This window comes from Phascolarctos cinereus, unplaced genomic scaffold (assembly GCF_003287225.1).
Source record: "Phascolarctos cinereus isolate Bilbo 61053 unplaced genomic scaffold, phaCin_HiC Scaffold_4;HRSCAF=312, whole genome shotgun sequence".
Lineage (NCBI taxonomy): Eukaryota > Metazoa > Chordata > Mammalia > Diprotodontia > Phascolarctidae > Phascolarctos > Phascolarctos cinereus.
The window spans coordinates 373,237,778-373,259,130 of record NW_027555847.1 but is presented as its reverse complement, the minus strand read 5'-3'; the positions used below and the strand labels follow the sequence as shown (position 1 = coordinate 373,259,130).

Sequence of the window (21,353 nt, the reverse complement as noted above, 5' to 3'; positions counted from 1 at the left end):
TGTGTACATTGTTCTCTTTGTCCTGCCCACCTTATTCCATATCAATTCATACAGGTCTTACCATGTTTTTCTCAAACCATCCCTTTCTCATCATTTCTTACAGCTCAATGGTTTTCCGTCACCTTCATATACTATAACTTGTTAGGCCTTTCCCCAGCTGGTCCTAAATGAAGTTGTAAATCCTTGCTTTCTCTTTCCCAGATCTATAAATTGGGGGAAAAGATAGAGATGCAAGGATCAACAGGGAATCTCTATGGGAGCATAAACATCAATGGTAGAGGAAAAAAAGTCCTTCATACACTCACACAGCACACAATTTATGTTTAAAATATAAAATTCTATAATGGGCATGGCGGCTGCATTGAGGAGAAAATAAACTCCTCTTCTTTTTAAAGAATCCTGGATTTGCTGAGGGCAACCTCTAGCGTAGTGAACTGCTATCCTGGGCCGGGATCCAAGAAACCGTTAGTCAATGTTATCAGGCCTCTGCCATCTTGTGCATCTGCCTGTTTTCCCTCTCTGAGCACCAAGGCAGTCACAAAGTTCCTTCTACTCTAAGGCAGATGGGCCAGGATGGCCTGGAGACAAAATGCTCTGTGGCTACTTGGAAGGCACTCCACCACTGGGGGAACCTGTTCTTCAGGATCTTTTTGGGGATAATGTAAATAGTTCTTACCCTGTGTTTAACTCCACCTCACAGGCTATTCATTTCTTATTTTGGACTGGGCTTTCTGGGAACTGAGTTATTTTAGCTATAACAGAAGCTATTTTAAATTTTATCATCGTTACCATTATCACGACTGTAAGGGAAGATACAAATTCAGGATATTAAACCACCCCTGAGAAAACCAGTGCTCAAGCTTGGCTTCCTGCCAGGTGTTTGCAGGTAATAAAAAGGAAGCTGATAATAGCAATCCTCTGAAGATCAGGGGGATGTCATTGCTTTTGTGTCAGGACCAAGCACATAAGACGCTTTTATTATCTGAGTATTTTATCTTGGCCCACGATAATTTAAAATGACTAAATCTGGATCCCAATTTTAAACCTGAGAGATTCACCTTCAGATTTTTCTGTGTTCTTCTTTTCTTCCTCTGTCCCCTTTTCTCTCCCTCCTCCCACCTTTGAGAATAATTTTATTTAAGAATAAATTCATCATTGCCACTTTTTGGGAAACTAGTGAATAGGGATCATGGTTGGGAAGACTACTGGATTGACTAGCTCTCTGTGTGTCCTGGCTCAAGCCTCTTTCCTCTCTGTGGTTGGGTTTTTCTCCAAGGTCCTTCCAGCTCTAAAGCCATATGATTCCACGAAGTACGTACAAGTGAACTGCTAAAGCAAGAGTCCTTCATTTACAGCAAGGGTCCAATTGGTGCAAATAACAGTCTCTAGAAGTAGTTACATTATTTGAATTTGTACTACATATTTCCATTGGGCTAGAATAAGTTGCTATATTTTATGTAATTACAACTTTGAACTGTACAAATTTAAATACATGGGACCATCAAGAGATTCTCTAAATCACTATTGATTAGAGAAATACAAAGTAGAGAAATACAAACAACTCTGAGGGACCACCTCACATCTATTGGAAATGACAAGTGCTGGCAGAGAAGAGGAAAAATAGGTACACTAATAAACTGTTTGTGGAGTTCTCCAGACATTCTGGAGAACAATTTGGAACTATGTCCAATCAAAATATGCATACCCTGTGATTCAGATTGTGATGGAATACTACTGTGCTGTAAGAATTGAAAAAGTGAAGTGAGAAGAACCAGGAGATCATTGTGCACAGTAATAAAACAATATTGTAATGATAATCACCTTGCTTTTTGTGTGTGATATGGCTAAGACGGAAATGTTTTTCATGATTTCACATGTATAATTGACATCATTTACTTGCCTTCTGGGTAGGGGAGGAATAGGAGGGAGAGAGAATTTGGAACTCAAAATTTAAAAAGAGAAGAATGTTAAAAATAAATAAATAATAGATTTATTAAAAAAAAAATGCCAGCCTAACTGGAATCTCTGGGTGTTCCCTGAGCTCAGCATTCCACCTCCATCTTTGTGGCTCCACAGCAGCTAAATGTATTTCCTCCTTATTTCTGCCTTGCAGAATCTTTATCTTCTTTCAAGGCTTAGTCCAGATTTATATACCCTGTGAAGACTTCTGTGACTTGCCCCCGCTGAACCCTCCCCCTTTCAACTGTGACTACTCTTTTCCCTTATGACAATCAGTGTTTACTTATCTGCATGCACACTGTATACCAAGTCCCTTTATGAGGCCAGAGACCATTTGACTTTTGCTTTGTACTCCAGGACCTATCAGAGGTGCCTTGTTGGCCCTGAAAAAGAGGATTTTGCTGAACAAGATTGAATTGTTATAACAGAGGGCCATCTGGAGTTAGGATAGAAAGAACAGAACATAGGAACTAGGAGGAACCTCAGAACCTTAGAAATCATCTTGGCAACTAGGTGTTGCCTTCTCTGTCCCTCCCCCCCAACCCTGTAGGAAGCTCTTTCATATGTATTATGTTGCTTCATATGTATTAGTCTTTCCCCAGCTAGACTGAAAGCTCCCTGAAGGCAAGAATATTTTTCCTCCTCTCATATCTATCATAACACTTGGCATAATGCTGTAGCCAATACTTGGTGGAAGTGAATTGTCTGCCTGAGCTAAAGTATCTCCCTTCCTTCTTCTGGGAGGTAGGACTTACCTATTTGTCTGGCAGACCCCATGATAGGCTTCAATGGCATCTTCCTGGTCCACATGCTTTTCACTGTTGGGCCAACTGGTCCGGGCATTAATGTTTGGCTCCTAGAGAGAAATGTGACAGATCAAGGCAAATGAAGACAACCCTGCTTATACAAACATCTGTCAATGGAGCATAATCACTACATATAAATGTATGGTTAAGTGCACACATCAGGAAAGTATGAGAGCTTGTGTTTTAAATAAGAAAATGCCCTCTAGAAACAGAGCTGAGTGCACTTCATTGGGGGAGGGGGGTCAAGTACAGAAAGACTTTCCTGGCATGCTGCTTTAAAAGGTCACATTCATCCTATGGAATAAAATAAATAAAACCTCTTCCCCCCACTCAGAGGAGATGAGAGGGTTGGGCACGGCTGTACTAATTCCCTGGCTCCATTAGAGAGATTCCCTTCCCTGCCTCTCCCCAAGTCCTCTTTGATGTGAAGTATCCTAAGGAAATATTTAGGGTCTCCCTGCAAAGAAGAACTTGAACTCAGGTGCTTAAGATACAGGGGAAAACTGGGGCTATGACTGCTCCTGCCTTCATACCCATCTCCTCCCTTCTCCTAGTTACCTTTTGCTTAACAGATGCCAAGGCACAGAGCTCATTGTACAATGCCTCCCTCCCCTCACCTCCTCCCATTAGTTCTTGCTCAGCTCCATTCCCTCCCCTGACTGTTGAGTCTCAGAAGCTGGATTGGATCCCCTATGCCAAGGAAGGACAACCTCTCACTGTGCCAGGATACAGGTCAGGCAGCAGGTATCCAGAGTTTTTAAATAAAGTTAAAGTTTTTTAATTTAAATTTTTGAAAGAGAAAATTAGAATCCAAGCAAGAAAAGAAAGTGATGATTAGTTGGGTTTCTTGGACATATAACCATTTCTCTTTGGGCTTAGTTGGAGCTAAACTGGGTCCATATATCATGTATGATCCCAGCTGCCCCAGTTCAATAGTGAGTTACTTGAAATCATCCTTCTGGAACCTTAGGGTAGAACAACCTTGAAAGGTCACCAGATCTTTCAGGCAGGATCCCAAAGCTAGAGACGGCTCAATCTCTGGAATCAGGGCTCCCTTCCTTCAGTCTCAGGTATTGCTGGACATAGCGTGGCTCAGTGGGAAGGGAAAGTCTGTGGCGAGGAAGCCCAAGCCTATCCATCATGCAATCCTTTGGCTGCCCCCCCAGGCTGTATGCCTCACCGTGCTCCTGCCAGCACGCTTCCGCTGGTCAGCGCTCACAATCTGGGCCCTGAGTATGAGCACCTCCTCCTTGCGGACCTCCAGCTCCTCATTGGCTGACTTGAGCTGGTTCAGCAGGAGGGCATAGCTGTCCTGCACCTCGTGGGTCGAGTTGTTCTGGGTGGCCTGGTCGGCCACTGCCTTTCTCAGCTCGTTCAGCTCATTTTTCAGCTTTTTGTTCTCTGACTCCAGCTCTTGTCTCTGGAAAACACCAAGGTCCCCCGTTATTTCTTACATGAGGGTCACCCTAGAAGAGCGCTTCCCACTCATGAGCATCCTATTACACTTCCTCATGAAGCCAATCTCACTACTAGGCCTGCTCCACTTGGGGCCCAGCCTGTGCACAGAAACACTTGTGAGACTGTATGCAAGGATGCTCTAATATGAATAGCGCTTTAAAGCTTGCAAAACACTTCTCATATTTTATCTTGTTTGATCCTCACAGCAACCCTGAGAGGAAGGTGCCATTATTCTTATCCCCATTTTACAGGTGAAGAAAGTGAGGCCGAGAGGTGAAGTGACTTGTCCAGAATCACACAAGTGATCACGTAAGTGCCTGAGGACGGTTTGAACTCAAATCTTCCTGATTCCAAGCCTGGCATTCCAGGCCCTGAACCACCTAACTGCCTTAATAATTACCGATGATTCCAGGAAGTCCACGAGGAGTCTTCTTACTGGGCACAGCAATGCTGGATTTACATTCACACACTGACTCTATGTGTTTCTCCCACTTAGTGTAGTAAAGTAGATAGAATGCTGGACTATGGGAGAATATGAGCTCCTAGAAAATAGGGGTTTTTCTTTTCCTTTTTGTCTTTTCATCCTCAGTACCTAGAACTTGGGAGTCACTTAATAAACGTGTGCTGAATAGCTGAGTCAGGAGCCCAAGCTTCTTGTCTCAGCTAGGCATCACAGCTATGAAGGAGCTGAGTGACTTGGGCAAGTCTCTGCCTCAGTCTGGGTTTCTGTTGTCTCATCTTTATAGATGAGGGTGATCTCTAACGTCTCTTCTGTTTTTAACACTGCTACAGTGGGTGGAGAGGAGCTAGAAGACTGGAAGACCTGGGTTCAAGTCTAGCCTTAGACACATGCTGGCTATGTGACCCTGGGCAAATCCAGTACTCTTGCCCAAAGGTGTCAAACACATGAGGCCCCATATATTGCTGCTAGCATGCTGCAGAGCCAGATTAAAGTGTAACTGGGAAATATTTAACAAAATAAATACAAATACAATAGAACATGGATAATGTTAATACAGGCACTAGGTGGTACCATGGTGCACAGAGTGGTGGGCCTGGAGTCAGGTAGGCTCATCCTCCTGGCCTCAGACACTTATTAGCTGTGTGACCGTGGGCAAGTCCCTTAACCTCAGTTTCCTCATCTGTAAAATAAACTGGAGAAGGAAATGGCAAACCACTCCAGTATCTTTGCCAAGAAAACCCCAAATAGTGTCACAAAGAGTTGGACAAGACTGAAAAAAGACTGAACAACAACAATAAAATGTGAATATGTAGCCCACAGGAATCCTTATGTGGGTTTAGTGCTCCTGTTTCTATTTGAGTTTGACACCTCTGCTCTAGGCCACTCTCTAAAGCTGCAACTTGCCCTGGTGGATAGAGCTTCCACTTCTGGGAGGTCCCTTTTCCAAGGAAATAATAAATCAAATGCCTATCCCAGTCCATATTTACCAGAAACTAGGCTTAGTGAGAGGTAAGACATAGTTTAAAAAAAATAAAAATCACTAGTTCTAGTCTGGGCATTTCTACTTTATTTTAAAGCCCTAGCCAAGAAACCTCCTTCTCTCTGGGCCTATTTCCCCATATAAAAAATGAAGGTGTGCTTAGACTAATATTCTCCAAGTCCACAAAAGCTGCAGAATGGGTGTCAGTGCTAACTCTAAACTCCAGGTGTCCCCACTCACCAATGATATCACCCAACACAGAGCAGTGGGAAGGCTCAGGCAGAAGCACAAGGCAATGTCCATTCATTCCTGCTTTTTCCAACCACATTGTGTATGAACACCCTCTATAGACCTCGTACCTTCTCCTGCTCCCAGACCCCAAGGCCATCTTTCCTCATTTCTCCACCGTAGACCTCTTTACCTCCTGGTCAAACATTGCCCAAAACTGCAACATACCGTAAAGATTTTCATGATGCAGCTACATGTTATATCACCCTGGGGGAGGGGGATTACACGACAGAGGAGATCACATTTTATCCTTGAAATCTTCCAGTCGGGTCAATGGAGTTTTTCCAAATGCCCAGAGTGATGCACTCATTTGTTTTAATGAGCTGTGGTATGAGTGGTAGCCACGGGGCTTGATGGAGCCAAATACACTTTTTTTTCCCTACCAAATGGATTTTCTACAAAAATGGAGGCCGTTCCTGTCAAAGATTCGGGAGAGATGAGAAGGGGTCCCTCGTTCAAGAGCTTCCCCTATAATTCGTCTCTGAAAGGACGTTGCCTTGCTTAAATACTGGTAGTGAAGAGGGGTCTAGAAGGAGCTATGAATGTGTCAGAGGGTCAGAAAATACTCTTGTCAAAAATCAAGAGTGTTCCAGGCTAAAGATTGTGAGATGGCCTGTGGCTGTAGAATGCAACAGCCAGGAAGATGGTCTCTTATCACTCAGCAACTAAAGAGGTCAAAGAGTATGCCAGGGTCTTGGCAAAATTATAGTTCCTATAGTCCTCTTGCTGAGGACTTTATCTGATTCTGTCCTAGACTGAGAAGGGCATGTATCTGAACCAGAACTGGAAACAGGAATTTTAGGGCCAAAGGAAGTAGCACAAAGCACACCCTCATTTGGGGAAGGCTTGGGCCATTTCTCTACTGAGCGAAACAAAGACCCTGGAAGATTGTTATACAATGTGGTCTAGAAGGAGACCACAACATTGGCTTTCAGAAAACAGGACAGGAGCTCATTTGAGCCCATTACCTGGCAGTTTCCTATTTTAACTGATCATTTTTTTTTGCTGACTCGGTAGTAAGCAAGTGCTATCAGTGCCCTAGGACAAAGTCCCAGTTGCCCTGTCCTAGTTGTTGTTCTAATATGATCCAAAGAAGGATCTAGGGTGGAGTCTGCTCTGGTCCAGAGATCAGTTCCTGTCAATCAAGGGCTCAGGTCCATTTCACATTGAGTTTAGAGAGATCTGTGTAGCCAGTCTACATATCTCAGGCTTACTATATTGAGCAAAATTGTGCAAAATTGTTTCCCCACTTTTTACCACAATGCATACTTAGAAGTGGCATCATAAGCTGCATCACATTTTCCCACAGAAATAACTCTATGATTGGGGGTTGTTTTCCGGAGGCCTTGGCAATAAATCACAGATATGACTAACAAAATGCCATAAAAACAAAGACATAATAACCTTCAACTTATATAATAATTAAAAATGGTAAAATCATGCTTCCTATCCTACCAAATGGGCATCACTGTGCTGGCACAGTGATTATACTGGGCACCCCAAAGCACTCTGCACAAAGTGTACAATCAGCGCATAAACTGTGCAACGCCAGCACAAATTTGATCTAAAACTAATGTGCTTATCATACCAAACGATTTCATATTTAATTAACAATGATTGCCTTGAATTTAGAAGGGTTGCGGGGAGGTACGGTGATGGGGAAGGTTGGCTTTTGTTTTGGTTTTTTCAAAGATCTGTCTGAAACTTTCTTTTTCTCTTGATCAGTTTCCCTGAAGCAAGGCAACAGCATCCCAAATTCTTTCACTGACCTGAGAGCTGTCTCTTAGCACTTAAGTTGACCTATTTGGCATTTGTTGACAGATATCAGAGCTCTTCACACTTATTTGGAAAGCCATACACACAATCACTGGGTCATTAGCATGGATGTCAAAAATAGGTCCTTCAAATTCTCCCTCACCAAATTGTTAAGACAGGCTTAAAAGAGAATCCTGATTGAGCATCTGCTGTTGCCTTTGCAAACCATATTCTAACAATGGCAGAAACTGAGGGACAATGAAGGATGGCCTGAATTACTGTAGCGTCAGTATGGGAAGGGAAGAGGTCAACCTGACTCCTTAGATAAGATCAGAGGTAGGTACAACAGACCTAGGTGGCAAATGGAGGGCATCCAGGAAGGCTCCCCTCCCCTTAAATCTCCCTTCTAACTTTAGCCTGTCACAGTGATTACTATTAACGATTCATTCTGTTCATTAAGGCAGCTAAGTGGCAAGGTAAATATAGCACTGGTCTTGAAATCAGGAAAATTTAAGTGCAAATCCTGACTCAGACACTTCCTAGCTGTATGAACTGGACAAATCATTTGCCATTCCTCAGTCTGTTTCCTCATCTATGAAATGGGTTTAATAGTATGTATCTCATAGGGCTGATGTGAGATCAAGTGAGATAACATGTGAAGCACTTTGCAAACCTTAAAGTACCATATAAATGCTAGCTATTATTATTATTACTAATCATAATTATTATTGCATTGTTCTTTACCTTTAGAAATAGTTTTGGGATGGGTAACATGTGGCACTGATTCCTAAAATAGTTTGTACTTCTCTTATGGAGCTTACTAATTTTATCTTAGATTACAAATATCTGATTACATGCTTTATGGACTCTATTGTTAGACTGCAAGCTCTTTGAGGTCAGAGATTGCATGTTTGTTATTCAGCACTGTCTCACCCCGTCACAAAGCTTTGCACATTATGGCATCCAAATGTTGGCTCCATGTAAAACCATAACCCAAGAGCTATTCCCTTCCCCTTAACATCTGACTGATGTCATCAACCAGATCTGTCAGGAAATAATAATGATGACTAAAACAACAATAACGAAGATACAGTCCTCCCTCAGAAGGTGACATCACACACATATAAATACACCCACATACATATATAATGAATACTAGACAGCCCTCCAGACCAGTGTGCTGACATCAGTAAAAAGCCAAATCAACAAGTAGTAGTAATAAGGATAACAGTTATAATAACAGCTTACAATCATACACAACTTTAAAACTTAGAAAGTTCTTCCTTTCCAACAGCTCTCCAAAGCAGTCAGAGCGAGAATTAAGTGCCTAAAATGTTTGTTCAGCATGGGCTGTATCATAAGTAATTGGCCCTTCCCTTAAGTCTTTCTGATGCTTCCTAACATTTCCAGATGACCCAGGATTCTCAAGAGAGATGTCATTGAGTAAGAGTGGTTTTTTTTTTTGGGGGGGGGAGAGCAATGGCAAATCATAAAGATAATCTACCAAGGCAAAGAAAGGTTGAGATGTGGGGAGGGAGAGAATACTCACATCAATGAATGCATGGATCTTTTGAAGTCTCAAAGCTGGTAATTGGTCCTAGAACCAGATCTGAGTCCTAGGGACTAGGGAAGCATCCCCAGGTCTAGCCTTGGTCCAACCATGGGATTTTCCCCAGATGATTGGCCTCATTGATAGACTTTTCACAGGATAGGATTTCTAAGTATCTAAGAAGGAATCTGAAGGACAGTAGGATAGGCTGAGACCCTAGATCCCTCCACATTCCCCTCCTGGCTCTGGCTTACAGCAGAGAGGAAAGGATGAAGGCATAAGGACAGTACTGATCTCATCCTGGGTCTTAGTTTACCATCTGATTTCTTGAACTTTGGTCCCAAGCAAATGTATGGAATATTTTTGAATAGCCCCTGAATTGCAGATGACCCACTGCCCACACCTGTCCAAATCTGCTTATTTTGCCTTTAACTTCAGCTGGTTTTTTTCTGTGCCCCAGTATCTAAGCTATCTCCCTTTCCTCCTCTCAGAACTGTTAATGCTGCAAAGGAGGGTGAAGCTAGGAAGGATGGTTAAGCAGCTGTTTGCATGGAAGGCTTTGTGACCTTTTTTTTTTTTTGCTACAGTTTTATGCCCATAAGTCTTTTCTCCTCAACTAGATTATAAGATCTTTAAGGGCAGGGACCACCATTCTTCTCGTATCTCTTGTAATAACTCATGAGGGCTCCGTCCATGGTAGGGAGGCAACATGGAGCAGTGGAAAGAACATTGGCCTTGGAGTCAGCACAACCACTACTCTTTGTGGTTTTGACATCTATTGTGTGACCAGAGGCAAGTCATTGATCTCTCTGAGCCTCAGTTTCTTCTCCTGTCAAGGAGAGATAATAATACTCACACTACCTGTCTACCCCACAGGCCTATTATGTGGCAAGTATGTGGTCAACCTTCAATCTCACTTCCTTGCCACCAGCTCTAAACCGTGTTGCCTCCACTGGCCATTGTCTTACCTCCTCCCCAGTAGAAACTTGAATTTCATGCTGGGACTCACCCTGGGACCTGAAAGGGGAGCTTTTTACCTTATCTTGCCCTAAACCAAGCCACCACCTTACTTCCAGGCCACCAGCTCCAAACCATGCTCTGACCTTGGTCAGAGGAACAGTGGTGTGGCCAGTTGGGGAACAATGGTAGTGTTGCTCTAGCTTGGCCTTACACATCATGGATGGTGGTGATGTCTGTGTATCAAGTTCAATGGTAGGATGAGACCCTGAAACAGCTGTAATGGGGGGAATGCAATCCCCCATGTAGAAGAGGGTGGGGAGCACGCTTCTAGAAAGGCATTATGAGGTGTAACGAAAGTGCCTTGCTCCCCGATCTGGAGCATGTGTAGACATTCTGTAACTGTTTTCAGTTTGCTAACCATGCAGTTAGAGGAGCCTCTTTGGCTATGATGTCAGAACTGGGCAGCATTCAAAAAGTACTAGTCAGTCAGAACCTAATGCTTTTTTAGTCTTTTTTATCTTCCTGGGGTTGGGGGAAATGTTTGTATTTCTGTTCTTACTATTGGTTTTGAAGTAAACTTCTTTGAAAAACTAACTAATGTTAAATGGCCCTGGGATGGTAACACACTAGAATGTGGGCACAACCTAAGCGCATTAAAAAAGACACCTCATTCCTTCAGGGGCTCCCCTAGTACCCTGGAGGGGAGATATATCTGGCTTCCCTCTGGAAAAGGAAGTCTGGGGCCTCCCTCCACAGAGAGGGGAGCTTTACCCTAATGTGTTCTTCTCACTGGCAAAGGCAGATTATTGGGAGAAGAAGGGAAGGAGAGACAGGGCTTGGAGTAAATGATGTGCTAGTAAGATGGTGCTGCTATTGGTCCCAAAAGGAGAGGCAGGATGGATGACTTCATAATGCTAATTGTTTTCCACATTCTCCGATTCTCCTGCCATGATCAAGGCTCCTCTGGGGAACACTTACTAAAGGCGAGCAAGTTTGTATTTCATAGGCATTCATCAAGTGTAAAGACTTACTAACTCTATTGAGATTTTTAAATCTCTTGGAAATCACACAGGAAAAGAAAAGCCCAACCAATAATTCAAAAGAAAAAACCCTACTGAGAAGTGTCATACCATGCTAGCTGCATCATCCCTGCTGGTGGAAAGGAACTTCCAGGGATAGCAGTCTTATCAGCCAGCATTAGATGACCAGGGTGCAACAGGCTGGGTCCATTCCCAAGCTGCCTGACTACTAGGGGATGCCTGGGTATTAGTCAATGGCAGGATATATGTGGGGCTTCTAGGGGTTGGGTTTTCATGCAGGTCGGACTCCAGGCACAACTGCGTAATAGGCCAAATTTGTCTTTGGCATCCCCTAGATCCCTTTTTTCCAAACTCTATCCTTTCTATGTCCTTCTTACCCAACCCTGAGGTGTCCATGTTGCCTGACTCCCTGTCCAATACTGGTTCCTAACTCCGACCCGCCCATCTTACAGAATTATTATAAACTTTAACTCTCCCACTCACCAGCTCCATGACCCTGGGCAAGTCACTTAAGTTCTTGATTCAATTTTAACATTCAATGAGTATTTATATACAAAATGAGAATAAAAATACTTAATAGTACCTACCTCACAGAATTATGGGAAAAGCATATTGCAAGCCTCATGGTGCTATAAAAATGTGAGTTATTACTATTTGATTCATCTCAGCTCTGCCTCTCACAGTGCTAGGAGTCAGCCTGTATTATTAGGACTTCTATACCTGACAGTGATATACATAAATATGTATATATGTATATGTGTTTATGTAAACATACAGCATACACACATGCACATCCATGTGTACCTATGCCACATGTACTTATATATCCATGTTCATGCACACACACATGCAACATAGGCATATACACATGTAGATATGTGTGTATATACCTCAGTCTGTGTTATCAGGACTTCTCTACATCACACTGATACATGTATAATAATATATGCATATCCATGTGTATACATATCTTTATATGTATACACATATTTATACATTTATATATGTATACACATATTTATATATTTATATATGTATACACATGTTTATATTTCTCTGTGTGTATATATTTAACATACACATATATGTATACCTGTATGTATATCTAGGTGTGTTTATATACATATATATGGATAGATATCTATATACACACACACATACATATACCTGTCACAGGTTTGGCTTTTTCAAAGAGGTTCTACAGCTGTCCGTGTACTTCATTTTCATGAAAACTCCATAAGGTAGGCAAGACAGATATTCTTGTAATTTATAACAAAACCCATTAAAATATTTTTCTTAATTTTAGACTTGAGTGTTTCCTTCAAATGAACTGAATTTATTGAAAACTTTCTTTGTGTAAGGTGAAGGTGAGAGAACAAAATTCTGCCAGGGTAAATTGATTTGCTCAAAGGCACAGCCAGTGAAGCCCGGAGGCAGACCTGGGATGTGGCCTTGGGTCTCCTGTCTCCCAACACTGCTCTCCTCCAGCTGGTCACATCAGCCTGGGGAGGTAAAAGAAGCTCCTTTATATAAACGCTCATTGAATGATGAAATTGAGGCTAAGAAGTTAAGTGACTTGCCCAGGGTCATACAGCTGATAATTACTACCGAATCAACCTTACCTTCAGGCTGTTGTAGGCTAGATCTGCATCTTGGTCTGCATCTGTTTCATTCTTTGTTTCAATCACCTGCAAAGATGAAGACAGATAGATAAGGGATAGAGAGCTATAAACAGCAAGATGCGAGAGGATGGTGGATCAATACCTTGCCTTGAACTACACCGATTCCTCATTGGTGCGCTTCTAGAAACCAGAGGCCTGAGCTGCAATGCCAGCCCTAACACTCTCTAGCTGTGGGACCCAGAATCAGTCTCTTAGCCTTTCTAGAGGTCAGTTTCATCATCTACAAAACGGCGATACTGCTCATAATGCCTATTGTACCTCATGGGATTGCTGTTAAAAACAAACAAACAAAAAAGCCCCATAAACCTTCAGAGATAAGATTGATGGCTCTGCGTACCTGCCTTACCCTCTGCACACTGTTCTCCCCACTGAGTTACTGTCCTCACAGCTCACAATTCGCTTTTTTCATTAAGCTTTCTGTGACTGAGCAGACTTAACGGTTAAAGAGAAGTGAGTGATTTGCCCAGAGTCACTCAGCCTCCTGTTTCCAAGTCAGAACTCCCTTTTCTACCTTACCATGCTCCTTTGGGTAACATTGCCTAGTACAGGGAAAGGGAAGGGAAGAAGCATTTACATAACACCTGCTACGTGCCACACTCTATGCTTATCATTTTACAATTAGTATCTCATTTGAGCCTCACAACAACCCTAGGAAGGGGGGGGGTGCTGTTGTTATCCCCATTTCACAGATGAGGAAACTAAGGCAGACAGTGGGTGAAATGTCTTGCCTAAGGCCACATAGCTAGAAAGTGTCTAAGGTTGGATTTGAACTCCAGCCTTCCTGACTCCAGGCCACCCAGTTATAGGAACATCTGTAGAAACATTAGCCCCATGGTCCTAATCTCCAGGTTGACTTTCCACACGCTAAGCCACAGAGGTATCACACACATCTCCCTCAATGTAAATGAACTTGATTGTTGGCAGCTCAAATTCATTATAGTCCTGGCTAGCAGTCATGGTGCCAGGGTCATTGCCCTGGCAACACGACAGATAAACAAATATTGATTTTACATCCCATCGATTTCAGTGCCATCTCCACTTACAGAAGCATCTTTCTTCATGGTTGACAGTTGCGCCATAGATCTCTACCCAGGAAAAATAATTTGGGGGAGTCTGCTTCTCAGAATTTTCTAGGGCAAGGCAGGTGAGGCAGTATGTGTATGTGACCCTAGCTACTAAGGAGGCTGAGGCTGGTGGACCTCTTGAGTTGAAGACTTCCATGCTGCAGGGGGCTAAGTTCATGGGGTGCCCACACGAAGTTTGACATTAATATGGTAAGCCTATGTGAGCAAGGGCCCACCTGTTTGCCTGAGGAGAGAACTAGCTGGGGTTGGAAATGGAGCAGGTCACAACTCCTGGGCATATCAGAGTGGGACCAGGCCCTTGAGTATCTCTTGTACTTTCAATCTGGGCAAAACAGGGAGACTTACTCTAACCAAAAAAAATGAATAAAAATCCTAGAGCACACTGGATCTCTCTTTTGTCCCTAACACATTCCACCTTGTAGAGTATATGTGACCATATCATATTCTACAAATCCCTACCCCCTCCTAGAATGGAAACTTCCCAAGGACTGGAACTGGGGAGAGGGGGACTTTTTACCCTACACTTTAGTTTTTTTATTAGCAATTTCATTAGCCTAAGACATTTCGGGCAAGGTGCTCCCTCTACCAATGTTAAGTGCAAACTTATTCTTCAACTGATAATCTTAGGAAGTTGCTTGGGGCAGATCTCAAGAGACAAAATGAGCAGAGACTCACAATCGTATGTGTCACAGGCAGGACATGAACCCAGGTCTCCCAGATCGCAAAGCTGGCCTGCTCCTTATGCATTATGCCACATTCCCTCCTTGCTAAATTACATTCAGTGACCCTCGGTCTTGGTCTTTTTACCAAGGAAAGCCTCAGTAACTGGCTGGGACTTATGAAGTAGATTCTGGCTGGTCCGGGAATGGGGTTTCAGGATGTCATAACTGGGTTCTGTTGGCTTTCTCCCCTATTATCTCTTGTTTCACTTAGTTAGGAGCCAGTGATTTATTTAGGTGGGATCCCAAGTCTCTCACTTTCATTCCTGATCTCTGGGACAAGAAGCTGACCCAGTTAGTACCCAGAATAGCTATCCAGAGGATGGGTTTTCTGGATCATTTGGAACTGCTAGACTGAGGGCATGGGAAATGGAGGGATAAAATACAAACAATTTTTGGATTCAGAAGGAAGCAGGGGCAAGATTTTTATTCTTTCTTTCTTTTCTCTTTCTCTTCCTTTTTCTTTTTTTTGGCACCTTCTGATCTAGTCCAATTGGCTTTCCATACATTTGATTACTGCCTGTCACAGCAGCTTCTTTCCTAATGTAATGTGTCACTTATAAACCTAATCCTTTCACCCTCCATTCTGAGTCTAATCTACCAGAGAGATTTAAATCCATCAGCATGACTCAGAGGCCAGCTTACTGCAGGGGATGGGGGTGACTTCGGAGGGTCTCAGAGGAAGGAGCAAGCACAGTCATACAGAAGAAAAGGTTGTGCCAGCTTCTTGAATTTGCACAAGGTGCACATAGTGTGTGCCATGTATGTATGATATACTCTTCACAGTGGAGTATACGGCTGCTTAAGGCTGGGGTGAAGGTTAATAACACCCCGGTTTTTAATACTGCTTTATGTATGGTGTGGGTAGCACAGTAAATAGAGAGCTGGGCCTGGAGTGAGGAAGACCTGGGTTCAAATCCAGCCTCATACTTACTAGCTTTGTGACCCTGGGCAAGTCACTTAACTCCATTTGTCTCAGTTTCCTCATTTATAAAATGAGCTGGAGAAGGAAAAGGCAAACTGCTCCAGTATCTTTGCCAAGAAAACCCCAAATGGGGTCACAAAGAGTCAAACATGTGTGCAGTGACTGAACAACATGCATGGTTCCAGAAAGCCAATGACCCTTCATAGAATACTAAGATTTAAAGCCAAAAGGACTCCAAATAAAAAACAGGGCTTATTTTAATCCAACCCTCTCATTTTACAGAGGAGGAAATTAAGGTACAGAGAAAGAAAAAGAGCTCCCCAAGATCACAGAGGTAAGAAGTAGCAGAGCCAAGATTTAGATCCCAGGTCCTCTGACTCCAAGTCTACATTCTTTATCAATCCCCATGTTATATGTCAATCTTGCATAGGTTTTAAGTAGGCCAAGAATTTTTAGCTTCCTCTAACTTAAAATAAAATTTTAAAATGAAGAAGTCCATGTGGAATTACAGCAGGCCCCTTGCAACATCCATTGATTCTTTCTCAGAACTCCTTTAATATCTACAATTTGGGCCTCATAATTTAACCTTTGGTGTTATACTGTATTGCATTTGTTTTTGTAATAGTAATAACTCACCTTGATATAGTGATTCAAAGTAACAGAATGTTTCCTGAACATTCTTTTATTTAATCCTAACAAGGCCCCCATGAGGTAAGGGGGGAGGTAGTATAAATATCATGATTCTTGTATTGCTGATGAGGAATGTGAGGCTTCAGAAAAGAAATGACCTGCCAAAGGTCACACAGATAGTAAACAGAGCTAAGACTTGGACCTCTGATGTCAAATCCAATGTTCATTCCATGACATCACATTATCCCTTGATCCTGCCCTTCCTATACCATCTTGTTAGCTTTTATTTTTTTCAACCAGACTATAAACCATATCTTCTGTCCCCCTTGGAAACACCCAGGAAAAGGGAGATTATATTCTAAAGATGGCAGAGTAAAAAGGTAGTTGCTCTCACCCTCCCCTATCAGTCTCTAAAAACCCAGAAAATATCACCCCAGAAAAAAAAAACCCTGGAACAGCTGAACTAGAAGAAAGATGGGGAACAGCAGTGCAGCAGCCCAGCAAATGGGTCTCCCAGTGCCTCAGCAAAAATAAGGGAAGCAGCACTACAAAGGACCCTAGGCACATAAGCACCCTGAAGCATTCATCCAAAAGGGGATGAAGAAAGCAATCTAGGGTCTTCCTAAAGTCCCAGCCTTGCTGATTCCAACCCAACACCAGGTAAGCTGTCAGAACCCTTACAGCCTCCAACTGTCAACCAGGAGGAAATCCTGAAGCCCAGGTGGTAGAGCAGGCAAACACCAACACCTGGACCTCCAAGTGCCTCAATAAGGGTGGGGGTGGGGGTGGGGGAACTGGGGGAACTGGTGGAAACCAGCTCAGAAAATCACCAGGTGCCTCGGAACTCTGCCACAAAGTAATCTCCCAGTACATTAGCAGAAATGAGGGAAGCAGCATTGCAAGGGGCCCCAGGCAGATAAACACCCCAGCATCCATCTAAAAGGAGCTTAAGGAAAGGAAAAGCAGGCAACCTAGAATTGCCTGAAAGTTCCAACCTTGCTGACTCTAGCCCAACACGAGGTAAGCTGCTCAAACCCTACAGCCTCCAATTGTCAACATAAGAGGCCCCAGTACACAAAGCCAGTGACCAAGACCTAGGCTCCCAACACAAGAAGAGTGGGTCAGTGCCCTCTGTTTCCCAGCAGGAGAGCTCAATCCCTTTAAAGGTCAGGGAATAAAGAAACCATAACTAAAAAGAAACGTACCATAGAGTCATATTATGAGAAGAGTGAAGATCAAGACAGAAATTCTGAAGAGGACAACATTGTCAACAAACCCACATCTGCAACATCAAAAGGGAATATGAACTGGTGTGAAGCCCAAAAAGCCTTCTTAGAAGAGCTCAAGAAGGATTTTAAAAGTCTAATGAGAGAGGTAGAAGAGTCCTTAAAATATACAATTGGCCAATTGGAAAAAAAGTACACTGAAGAAAACAAGTCCCTAAAAAACACAATTGGCAAACTGGAAAAAAGTACACTGAAGAAAACAAATCCCTTAAAAATACAATTGGCCAATTGAAGAAGGAAGTACAAAAACTAACAGAAGAAACAATCTGTTAAAAACTAGAATTGGACAAATGGAAACTAATGACTCTATGAGAGAGCAAGAATCAGTCAAACAGAAACAAAAAATGAAAAAATATGAAAACTAAAATACCTCATTGGTAAAACAACCGACCTGGAAAATCATCCAGGAGAGACAATTTAAAAATCATTGGACTACCTGAAAATCATGATGAAAAAAAGAGCCTGGACAGTATCTTTCAGGAAATCATAAAGGAAAACTGCCCAGAAGTCCTAGAACCAGAAGGGAAAATAACCATAGAAAGAAGACACACTCACCTGAAAGAGATCCCAAATTGACAATGCCAAGGAATATAATAGCAAAATTCCAAAATTACCAGATGAAAGAGAAGGTGCTGCAAGCAGCCAGAAAGAAACAATTTAAATATCATGGAACCACAGTCAGGATTACACAGGACCTTGCAGCTTCTACATTAAAAGACCACAGGGCGTGGAACATGATATTCCATAAGGCAAAGGAGCTTGGATGCAGCCAAGGATCAATACCCAGCAAAAATGAGCATGATTTTTCAAGGGAGGAGATGGATATTCAACAAATAGGGACTTCCAAACCTTCCTGATAAAAAGACCAGAGCTCAACAAAAAATTTGATCTTCAAGTACAAGATTCAAGAAAGACATAAAAAGGTAAATGGGACAGAAAGATACAAAATGTTGTTAATAAGGGGACTGTTTACATCCCTACAAGGGAAGATGACACTTGCAACTCTTGAGAACTGTATTGTTATTACACCTGTTAAAGGAGTATACATAAAGGGGTGGATATTAGTTGACTTTGATGTAATGATAAAAAAAATCTAATCAAGTGGGTTAAATGGATCCAAGTAAGTGGATTAGTCTGATCTTAGAAAATGTACTGAGAAAGGAGGAGGCAGACAAGGGTAAATTACATTACAGGAAAAGACAGAAAATCCTATTACAGCAGAGGGAAAGAAGGGAGGGGGTGAGCATTGTTTGAACCTTACTCTCATCAGATTTGGCTCAAGAAGGGAATAACATAATCAGTTAGGTATAGAAATCTAACTTGCCTTATAGGCAGTAGGAGGGAAAAGGGGAAAGAAAAGGGAGGGGGGATAGAAGGGAGGGAAGAAGCAGTAAGAGCAAAGGGGAAAAGGGAAAGGGATAATAAAAGGAGGAGAGACTGAAGGTGGTCAAAAGCAAAACACTAGTGGGGGGGAAAGGAGAAAGGAGAAAGAAAAGCATAAAGGGGGGAAAAAGGATAGAGAAAAAGACACAGATAGTAATCATAACTCTGAAAGTTGAATTGCTATCTTTTTTTTCTCTTCTGTTGAGTTTTGTTTCCTCTTTCTGATGGTTCCTGCTATTGGTTTTAATTTTTACTTACAACTTCATTAATGCAAAAATATGTTTAATAGGAATGTAAATGTATAGCCTATATCAGATTGTGTGCCATATTGGGGAGGGTGGTGGGGAGGAAGGGGGAGAAAAATTTTAAACTCAAAAGCATATGGAAGTGATTGTTGATAAATCAAAATAAAAAAAGAAAATAAATTAAAAAAAAAAGAAAAAAAACACCCAGAGTCATGCACAGAGTAGGTACACAGTCTATCTCACAGGTGAGAAAGAACAGAAGAAGAAGATGCAGGAAACTATATTATCCATCTTGCTGTTGTTTGTACTTCATTTTTGAAGAGGACCATGACATCAAGGAGGTGATGCCGTAACATGCAAGTGAATTAGAGGTGAGTGAGGGAGGGCTGTGCAAAGTTACCTGCCTCACTTTCTCCTCCAGAGCTATCTGAGTCCAGTGGCCAGATATAGAACAGGATGACTGAAGATGGTCCAGGATGCAGCAGCCTTTTCAAGCTAAGGTCTTTAACAGGTCTCAGTTTGACTGAGGCAACACCCACTCAGTGATTAAGGCTTAAGAGGTGAAAACCACCACTGGAAAACCTACATCTTACCAATTAAAGCAGCTTAACTTAGGAATACTTAGGCAAGGTCCTATTCTGCTATTCCAACAAGGAGGGCTTGGGGAATGCAAATAATAGAATCCAGGCATTGTTGTTATTCAGTCTTTTCAGTCACATCCAACTCTTCGTGACCCCATCTGGGGTTTTCTTTGCAAAGATACTGAGGTGGGTTTGCCATTTCCTTCTCCAGTTCATTTTACAAATGAACAACTAAGGCAAACAGGGTTAAGTGACTTGCCCAGAGTCATACAGCTAGTAAATGTTTGAGGCTGGATTTGAACTCAAGTCTTCCTGATTGCAGGTCTAACACTATCTACCATGCCACCTAGTTGCCCCAATTCTGGTTTAACATGTTTGATTAGTGAGTATGCACATTGGATTATTTATGACCAGGTTAGCTCACACACCCCGAAGTCCATCATTACATGACCACTCCAAACAGCCAAACCTTGATATACCCAGGAGTAGTCTATGGAGGGTGAGGGAGGGTGATCAGTGTTTCTCCTAGCCTATGCATTACAAGGGGTCCCTAAGAACCTCCCTGTACCTGGACTTTCTTGTTTTCTTGTTGCTCCTTCTCCAGTTGAGTTTGCAATTTCTTCCTTTCCTGCTCCAGCTCCCGAACTCTCTTCTGCAGCTTCAAGAAGACAGACATGTCCATAGCTGCCTTCTCCAGGCCCATTTCCTTCAGGGACAGGTGGAAAGAAAAGAAAGATGTTCCAGACAAGGCAAATACTTTAGGGTAACACCTCATTATCTACTTGTCTTTTGTCCCTGCCCTTCTCCTTCACAAGCTAAATGAGTAGCTTGACTTCTATCCAAACACATGGGACCCTTCCACATCATGGACATTGATACTAATGGATTTTAAGTCTTTTCCAAAGGAGTCTTATAATGCAAATCTCCCTGAAAACCTGCAGAGCATTTGAGTTTTAGACATAAACCATTCTCTTACAGAAATCCATTAAAAATGGCCAATTGTAGTAAAAGTCAAATTGGATGAAAACAAAGCCCTTTCGGGGAGAAGGGTGAAAAAGAATTCTTTAAAACACAGAAGCAAAACAGTCCCACGTAAGAGACACTAAAGAATGTGGATAATAAAACCTTCTTATTAACAATCTATGTGATCAGTAATCATTGCCAACACTGTAATCAAACCATGATAGATTATACCCTGAGACAATAGTAATACATCTGCTTCTACATCTAACATGTTATGGAACAGTGGTTTCTCAAGAGATTTTTTTTTCCTTCAGGCTGTGTGTTTCTGTCCTACAGATTTTTAAATATATGTGCCTGGGAGGAACTTCACCTAGGGGTTCTGCCCCTGTGGAGAAGAGGTCCACTATCCCCATCCTTACCACCACTACCACCATCATCAATTGCGACTTTCAAGGTGGTAAGTCCAAGAGCCGTGGGAACAGGAGTGTTTAACCACACCGCTGGCCCTACTTCCAGCCTGGCCCCCATAGTCATCATCATAGGATACAAGTCTTGTAAACATGAGACCAGGCATTTTGGAGTGTCTTTCAGGAAGTG

General features: G+C 42.4%; 1 protein-coding gene across 1 annotated transcript in view; it reads right to left on the bottom strand.

The window, feature by feature from the left end:
- Nucleotides 1-21,353, bottom strand: part of MYO5B (myosin VB) — a 536,371-nt gene that overhangs the window by 41,674 nt on the left and 473,344 nt on the right. Inside the window, exons 26-29 of the mRNA XM_020972319.2 lie at nt 20,362-20,499; nt 12,880-12,945; nt 3,946-4,185; nt 2,715-2,815 (exon numbers count right to left, since the gene is read on the bottom strand). Of these exons, the coding sequence (XP_020827978.1) occupies nt 2,715-2,815; nt 3,946-4,185; nt 12,880-12,945; nt 20,362-20,499 (545 nt within the window). The remainder of the gene's footprint in view (nt 1-2,714; nt 2,816-3,945; nt 4,186-12,879; nt 12,946-20,361; nt 20,500-21,353) is intronic.